This window comes from Platichthys flesus, chromosome 12 (assembly GCF_949316205.1).
Source record: "Platichthys flesus chromosome 12, fPlaFle2.1, whole genome shotgun sequence".
Lineage (NCBI taxonomy): Eukaryota > Metazoa > Chordata > Actinopteri > Pleuronectiformes > Pleuronectidae > Platichthys > Platichthys flesus.
In genome coordinates, this window is record NC_084956.1 from 9,693,802 (window position 1) to 9,702,931 (window position 9,130).

General features: G+C 43.4%; 2 protein-coding genes across 2 annotated transcripts; both read left to right on the top strand.

The window, feature by feature from the left end:
• The first annotated feature begins 271 nt into the window (after positions 1-271).
• On the top strand, positions 272-5,048 carry sar1ab (secretion associated, Ras related GTPase 1Ab). Its single transcript, XM_062401450.1, has 7 exons — positions 272-372; positions 1,360-1,430; positions 1,661-1,780; positions 1,879-1,944; positions 2,030-2,133; positions 2,230-2,361; positions 3,824-5,048. Exons 2-7 carry the CDS (start codon positions 1,373-1,375, stop codon positions 3,938-3,940), a joined length of 597 nt encoding a protein of 198 aa, XP_062257434.1. The 5' UTR covers positions 272-372; positions 1,360-1,372; the 3' UTR covers positions 3,941-5,048.
• A 493-nt stretch (positions 5,049-5,541) lies between these two features.
• Positions 5,542-8,430, top strand: tysnd1 (trypsin like peroxisomal matrix peptidase 1). Its single transcript, XM_062401583.1, has 4 exons — positions 5,542-6,826; positions 7,249-7,379; positions 7,511-7,696; positions 7,891-8,430. Exons 1-4 carry the CDS (start codon positions 5,733-5,735, stop codon positions 8,091-8,093), a joined length of 1,614 nt encoding a protein of 537 aa, XP_062257567.1. The 5' UTR covers positions 5,542-5,732; the 3' UTR covers positions 8,094-8,430.
• The last annotated feature ends 700 nt before the right edge of the window (positions 8,431-9,130 follow it).

Sequence of the window (9,130 nt, forward strand, 5' to 3'; positions counted from 1 at the left end):
CAATTAACATTATAAACAGATGTATTATAAATATAATGGAAAAAGTATGACTGCATTATAATGCTTTATTCCCTATTTTAGAACTAATCCACCGTCCAGGATTACTTTTTTATATAAGGAGGAAACACAACTCAAAGACTCAGTAGTTGTTGTGTAATACTGTTTTCAAACAAACGGAGGAAAACATATAACAGACTTAAACAAATAATACACAAGCTAATACATGAGACACGCGGGGCCCCGCCCCCTCCGCATTACTCCGTGTGACGCGTTTCCGGTGTCCTGTCAAAGTTGCGGGCTCGGTGTCAGTGGACGGGACAGACTCAACGACCCAAAGCAAACAACAGACCGAGAACCGACAACTTCACCCAGGTAATACAACCACGGATTTACGTGTTTGATATTTGTAGCCCTGTTGAACCTCCTTTCCTCTGTTATAAAGTTATGGACTCATAAAGTTGTGTCTGTGGAACCAGGCTGCTGCTTGTTGTTTACCACTTTTATCATGATTTACCGAAGTGAGGCAACAGTCACAGGAAAACACAGGAATCCTCGTTCAACAGCCTGACGTGTTTTTTTAAGTGGTTATTCGTGAGTACGTGTTTTAGAGAATTTGTCTGAAATTTGCGTGAAAACTTGCGGCCTCATAATACATGACTGTGTAATGTGGATTCGACCAAAGACTTAAATGTCTTCTTTTTTACATGGAGTCTGGTTGTTCAAGTGACCCAGTTGAAATGATTTCCTCAAGCCTTAGTCACTGGAGGCCTCACTAGTAAGGCACTTCAAGTTCCAAATAGTGACAGGTGTCTCGCTCTCTCTCTCTCTCTCTCTCTCTCTCTCTCTCTCTCTCTCTCTCTCTCAGTGTGTGAGTGAGTGTGAGAGTGTGAGAGGGAAGCTGGGGGTAACAGATCAAGTGTCCTTGTATAAATAGTCAGAAGAAGATCAGATGTGACTCAGTGAGGCAACTCGCTAAATACACCAGCATTTATTAAAACCATTTGAAAGCCTGTTGGCTGTTTAGTCTGTCCCTCTTTTTTCCTTTTGTACTTTAGAGCTTGTGTGATTACACAGAGTTTACACATACCACCAGAGTAATCCAGGGTTAGGAATAAGGATCAACAATGGGCTTCAGTGATTGAATCTGTACCGCAACCGTGTCCTTTTGCAATAGTTGGGTAAGATTCTGTGCTCATTTGTTAGTGTGAGCTGTGTTGTTATCTGGACCATGATCTGATTGTCATGGTCTGACAGCAGATTAAACATGAACTAATCACCGACTGATACCTGATGAGTACACCGCTGTGGTCCTATTCTTTAATGAGACGTAATGATTCATTTCCGTTTTCTGTATTGCAGGCAGTCAGCAGACATGTCTTTTATATTTGACTGGATCTACAGGGGCTTCAGCGGCGTCCTGCAACTATTAGGTAGAGTTGAACGGTGCAACTTTAACACAACAACTTTTTCAAATCCAGAATAACTTACTCATCCAGTCCTCACAACATTGTGCAATTTGACAGATGTACAGTAACTTCCTGAATATTACATAAAATAAAATGCATGGTGTTTGTAACGACTGAGGCGAAGATAGACTGATCACACAACCGTGCAATGAGGTTACATGAAATTCACATAATTTGCATATTTTTACCATTAGGGTTGTACAGGAAGAGTGGCAAGCTGGTGTTCCTCGGACTAGACAACGCTGGAAAAACAACGCTCCTGCACATGCTCCGAGACGACAGACTAGGGCAGCACGTGCCAACGCTACATCCAAGTACATCCAGCAGATTGACCTGTTGTCAGTTCAGTATTCAGCCTTGTGTTCATTGCTGCCCTGCTTATCTAAAGTCAGTGCTTCCCCTCTGTCCGCAGCATCTGAGGAGTTGACCATCGCCGGCATGACCTTTACGACGTTTGACCTTGGAGGTCACACACAAGGTATAGCACTGAAGAAAGAATCTGTTTGAGTCGCCAGTGTCATTATAAGTGTTTCACGAATAATGACACTGTTTTGCCCACGCAGCAAGAAGGATCTGGAAGAACTACCTCCCGGCCATAAATGGTATTGTCTACATGGTGGATTGCGCTGATCATGAGCGACTAGTAGAGGCTAAGATTGAACTGGATGTAAGTATATTGATGTTACATGACACACCACACAATCTGTTATAGCTTTCACTGCAGTGAACTGCTCACTGATCACATGACCCCTCTCGTGTGAAGGCCCTGTTAACAGATGAAACCATCTCCAACGTACCGGTTCTCATTCTGGGGAATAAGATAGACCGTCCAGAGGCCGTCAGTGAAGACGGACTGAGGGGCATGTTTGGTCTTCATGGACACACGTCTGGGAAGGTACTGCACACATTCATAGACGGACTAAAATAAGGCTAAAAATGGACGTAGACTCTGGAAAGTGGGGCCAATGCAGGAGTGCCTGATGCCTGTATTACCTAGAATTACCAGCAGAGGACTCCACTTTTTGCAAAAAGAAATCACTCTTTGAGAAAATTAAGCTTCCTGTCACTTCATTTATAACATCAGAAACATTTTCACATGGACTTTATGGTCTCAATCACTAGTCTCAATTCTTCCTCAATACAACATGATATTCACTTTGTAAATGATGGTCTCATTTATCTTAATTGGCATGGATATCACATGATCGACAGCTAGGATTGTCCAATGGGTGCAGATCACAGGTGTAGATGGGCGTGCAGTGTCCACAAACCCTCAGTCAGGCTCAAATAGGGTCACTGTATTATGGCAACAGTGATCTTCACACTTTCAGTGTAACTGCACCCATAGTTGTTCTGAAGCAGCTCAAAATTCTATGTTGCTTGAATTTGTAATTTACAAATCCGAATCGCCGAGGGCAAATAAAAATGAGCTCAGATCACCACCGCTGCTGTTAAATCCAGTGGCAGTGGGGGGGCAGTCTGCTGTTGAGAAGCCCTACCTGTGTTATGCAAATTTTTCATTGTTATTGTAAATCTCCTCAAGCACCTGCTGTTTCTTGGCAGAGGAGCTGGAAAAGAGAGCGAAAGGAATCAGGTTTTTATAGTGAGCCATTACAAAGCTCTGTCTCAGTGTTCCCCTGCTCCGAAAATACAAACCATATATACCTCAAATGTATTAATTTAATACAGACATACATTACGCACTACATACATGACAATATGATACGAAACATTGCTGTACATCCAATAAAATAATTAGATTTACACCACCAATATTTAAAGAAATGGATTATAAAATAGTTCTTGAACTATAGTTCTTGGACGGTGACTGAGGACTGGAGTGGCGTCTGGTCTGGATGGTGGAGCGGGACTGCTTGGCATGTCATGTTGAGGTTGTCCTTCGGGATGTCTACCCTCATCAATGCTGCTAGGGACTTTGATTATTGATGATGTTCTCCTGCACGTGGCATCTATTGCACTTCTGTCCGTCCTGTGAGAGGGATCCCTCACATGTGGCTCTCTCTGAGGTTTCTACATATTTTTACCCTGTTAAAAGGTTTTTTTGTAGTTTTTCCTTACTCTTGCTGAGGGTTAAGGACAGAGGATGTCACACCCTGTTAAAGCCCTATGAGATGAATTGTAATTTGCGAATATGGGCTATACAAATAAAATTTGATTGAATTTGATTGATTGATTCAGCTTATAAAATAAATGTTTTACCCTGCAAAGATAACTGTATTTATTATCTGGGGATAGATTTCAACCCGAACATAATGTTTGAAGGTTTAAGATTTAAGTAATGATGCTGAAATGTTTGTGTCATGAATTCAAATCATGTGTTTCTTGTTTCCTTTCAGGGCAAAGTGTCCCTGAAGGAGCTGAATCTGAGGCCGATGGAGGTTTTCATGTGCAGCGTTCTGAAGAGACAAGGATATGGAGAGGGTTTCCGCTGGCTCTCTCAGTACATTGACTGATTCACATTCAGATTTACCACGCTGCCTGTGCGTACAAAAACATGTTCCACACCAAACTACCTGCCACAGAGAGATATGATAGACTGTATTTATAATTTTTGACTGTGCCAGTAGGATACTTGTTTCAGGTCGTGTTTTTAAAATCTATTTGTCTTATCAATCATAGCACAGCAAGTCTAAGATGAGTTACAAATGCTGTGGGTTTTACCTTCACTTAAAGCTTGTAGGAAATGTAGCCTGCAGTATAGAACATGTCCTCGCCATGAACCAGCTTCTAACCCGGGTTTATTTTTAAGTGCTGGTGTTGACTTACAGTGAAGGTCATTCAGGATAACATTCTGGGGCTTGGACGTACTCTTCCTTGATAGAGAGTTTAAAAAAAAACTGTGTGCCACCATAGCTGATTAGCAGAGATAAAACATTACAAATTCATTTGGATTCAGTTTCAACCAAATGGGAATCTTGAGACAGCTTAAAAAATGCTTTTCCCAGAACAGAAAAAGGTTAACATGGAAAGTTCTGCAGTGATTCGGTGAAATATTTGTTAATGAGAAAAGTGCCAATACCGTAGCCTGCTACCTCCAAAGCTGACATTTGATGCTGATTGCATGTTTTTTTTAATTCAATGAAAATGTTTACCACTATAGGCCAATTTTACAAACGTGACCATAAGTGCATTAACTGACTTTTTGCTGTGAGGAGCTTCATTAAACAGAGGCAGTAAGTGCAGGATGTGTTTACTGCATGAGCGCAGCCAGATGATGAAACACTCGTCAGCCTACCTGTTTTCACGACAGTTACTTGCTGTGACGCGACTCGGGTACTTTGTGATTAGTTGCTGCTCATGACCTGCAGGGATATTATGAGAGTACTTGGGTAGTGTTCAAAATATGGCACGCAATTTGCTATGCATGAATATCCAGTTGGTGCAATACTATACATTATTTTGTATATAAGGTGTTATTTATATTTTGCAATATGATAGGCTTTCCTTATTATCATAAAGCACTGAACTCTAAAGTTATACATCTGTTACAAAAGGCAGGTTATATTGTTTTTGAACACTTGTGAAGTTTGAGCAAAATAAATATTTTTGACGAGTTGAAAACTTTGTTGTATGACTAATTTTTATACTAAGTGGCATTGTTTGATATAAGTAATTACACAAACTATCTAACCACACTTATACCAATATTATATATTGTAATAATCATCATTGATAATAATAATAGTTATTTTTGTTTAGAGCATCAAACAATGGTCTAAGACACTCCTTATGTAAAAGAATAAAGAAATTAGCTAAAAGCAAATCATTAGAAATGTAAAATACACATCATTAATCACATTCACAAAAAGTGAGCTAGGGTCCAAAAATAACTAATAAAATATCCCCAAATATTACAGTCTTCGCTAAAGTAATGAAATAACACTAATCTATTATCAGTAATAATATCAGAGGAACATGTGGAGATGCTGTGTCGCAAGACACTAGTCCTGCCTCCTCGTTTTCTATTGGCTCGGACCTTTTCGTGATTGCCTTCTAACCAATCACGTTGAGCAGTGGATGTCGTTTATTTCCGTGCACCAATGCGAGACAACCAGGAAACCAGAATACGGAAGTAGAGTTCCTTGAACCCGAACTAAAAGAAAACATAACAGTTTAAAGTCCTCAGTGTGTGTTTGCTGTGTTTCCTCAGCATGGCACCTTGTTTCCTGGTCTCTCCACCGGCTGTTAGCTGCCTTTAAAGTGCTGCTTTTACCGGTGTTTAAACTCCGCCTGGGTCGGTGAGGCATGGAGCTGCAGGAGGTGGAGAGGCGCTGCTGTGTGGTCAAAGTGTCCAGAGCTTCCTCAGAGAAGAAACCCGTCAGCTGCAGCGGAGTGATCGTCCACCATCAGACCGGAACCGTGATATGTACCGGCCTCCCGTTTTCACGTTTCGTCGCCGACAAAGAGCGCTTCTCCTCGGCCGGTGAGTCCAGCTTCCTGCCCCCGCGCAGCCTGACTGACAAACTGAGAATCCGCGTCAGCTTCTCCCCTCAGCAGGATGAAGACACCGGCCGAGACCAGCTCACACCCGCCCGGTCCAAGCCCACGCGGCAGCGGGAGGTCCCCGCCCGGCTGCTGCTGCTGGTGAACTGCCTGGAGTTCAGACGAGCTTTCCGGGCTGTGTTCCAGGATGCGGACCGGTGGCGTTTCCATGGCGACGAGGAGCAGGAGGAGGAGGAGGAGGATGCGGAGCTGATGAAGGATGTTCACCTCCTCAGCTGGTTCGCTGTGCTCCAGACAGGTGAGGTCGGAAGCAGCCCATACTCGGCGGGGAGCGTCCCATGGCAGAGCAGCTCATCCCTCCTGAAGGGCAGCCCGGTGCTTGCCTGTGGTTCACCGTTCGGCTCCCTCTGCCTGGACCTCTTCATCAGCACCCTCAGCAGAGGCATCGTCAGCAACCTCGCCGGAGAGGACAACGCTGTCATCCTCACAGACGCCCGCTGTCTGCCAGGCACGGAGGGTGGAGGCTTGTTTTCGGTGGAGGGCGCAGACGACGTGCGTCTCGTCGGGCTGATAGTGTCCCCGTTTGGCTGGAAGGCCAACGAGTGGATAGGCCTGTCCCTGGTCTGCTCTGTTCACTCCATCTTCAGGAACATCATAAGCTGCACGAGCACTGAAGATCCACTCCGAGATGTCTGGCTCGGTGCGGGAGAGTCCGACCTCCACATGTCCACCACAGCCCACGAGTCAAAGGCTGGGAGATACCCGACTGTGTGCTTTGTGGACAGCGGCGAGTTGTGGGGCTCAGGGGTCGTTGTCTCCCCTCATCTGGTTTTAACCTGCCGGCATGTGGTCAACGGGAAGTCGACAGTCAACCTGAAGTTCCATCACAGGGGCAGGTGACACATTCACTGTCCTCATGAACTTGTCCATCCCTCTCTGGACAGGAAGGGATTTGATTCAGAAAGAAGTGAAAGGAATCAGGAGACAAATTTTCACAGCAACACTTTTGCCGTTTACCTCAATGATTTCAGCTGTTGTTAAAAGTTAACTCATAGATCTGTATTTGTCCTTCAATGACATTTGAAAAGAAAACTTATTTAAATCTTGTAGTTCTAGAAGCCCTTTAAAGGCCCATGATTCTCCTCTTTAGGTGGTGGTTTTTACACCTTCACTGTTATTAGTAGTTCATTGACTTTGGTGACCTTCATATTAATTACAACCAACTTCAATCTGACTTTAGGTTTTGTCAAGCGGTTGTATTTCTGATTATTGTTTTTTTTCCTTATTCTGGATTTCAAAGTGATGTTCTCTTTCACAGAGTCCGTAATGTTGTGGGGGGTGTGCTGTTTTCCACGAAGCCGTCTTCACCCTATGATCTGGCTTTAGTGGAGCTCAGAGACTCTGTCCCAGACACAGCAGTCCCTCAAATGGCTCACAGTTTCATCCCAGGTTTGATTTCATTTGTTGAGTCTGAGTGGAAAGATTGATTTAGAAAAGCACCTTGCTACATATTCAGCATTATAGGAGATCTATCTCTGTTCCTTTACACCAATGTAACAGTTGGGTTTGTCTGCCTGCAGGTGAATCTGTAGTTGTGGTGGGATACGGTGGGTTAGGCCAACGCTGCGGTCCGTCCCTGACTGGTGGCATCCTCTCCAAAGCCATTAGCCTGAAATCCCAGCCTGTGATGCTTCAGACCACTTGTGCAGTACAAGCAGGGGCCAGTGGAGGTGCTGTAGTGCGGAATCACTCGGGAGAGCTGCTTGGTAACAAACCGCTTGCAACAAAATCCTGTTTTCCTTTTGATCAGTGGGGGGCATATGATGACCACAGGAGAAACTAAACCTGCACAGCACACATGAGTTGGGGGGGAAAAGCTGCTATGCACAACAGACTGCTGTCCCTGCACTGCTGTATCTGCAGTTTTAAAACAGTGTAATGAATATCTGCTGTTCTGCAGGCATTGTGTCCAGCAACACCAGGGACCTGGCTGCCAAAGTGACCTACCCACACCTGAACTTCAGCATCCCGGTGACTGTTTTCCAGAGACTGGTGCAGCGTTTTCAACAGACAAAGGACGTTAATATGTTCAGGGTTTTGGACACTGCAGAAAAAGAAGTCCGGAGGGTGTGGAGACTACAAGGTGCTCCAAGCAAACTATAACTGAGACACCCTCAGATGGGTTAGAGAGAATAGTTGGATCTTTCAATTAAATTTACTTAACTGTGAAAATCACTTTGGAAACCAAATTAAACAAACGTTTTTTAAACAAAACTGGTAATTTTGAAATACATACATTTGACTTTTTACTTCTTGATTTGTTGCAAGGTCACAAATCATAAAGAATAAATGCATATAATGAATTCCTAATGATGATATGATCAATATTGAAAAACACCAAACACAATGTATAACAGCCAAATTACAGTAACCTTAATAGCTGTAGTGATTGTTTATTTGTACAGTAATTCAATTAATAAAGTAATTTATTTGGGTAGCATTCAGGGTATGCTGTGTGTATTTCTGTACACAACATAAACCGTTGTTGTAAAGGAAGGCGCATACTACCCATACCTCTCCAGCATATTATATAAATTGAATGTGTGAATCTAACACATGTGAGCCTTAGGTATTTTACAGCTACAGCGTCAAGAAATGCATCAGTATGTGTTAAGATTCACATCTGGCTCTCTTCCATATGGCTGGTGTTCAGCGAGCGGGAGGAATATTCAGCATAACAAGCCGACAGGTTGCTGAAAATGATTGGTCCCTTTGGGAAGCCACAGGACTTACCGTCAATATCAGGTATTCAGACATCTGTTGGCAGGTAAACCCACTCGAAACACATTTAAGGTTTCACCCACTGGGACACCACCAATAATGATTTTCATTATCATAGAAACGTGAAACTGAGTAGTGACATTTCAGAGTATCGGCGACTGTCAGGTGTTTTGAGCTCCAGCAGATGTTCATAAGATACTGGAAGGTTTTTTATTTCACTATTCCCAGACTGAATAGTTTTTAGCGGAGAGTCTAAGGCCATATCCCGAGGTGGCTGAGGAGTTTTCTATAGGCATTGTGCTTTTGAAATTGCTGATATGCAGACCTGAGCCTGTATCTCGTTTCTGCTGGTTTCCCATAGCACAAGATACTCGCCACTGCAGAGAGAGGTGAGGCAAGAGGAGAGCGCCAACAATAAG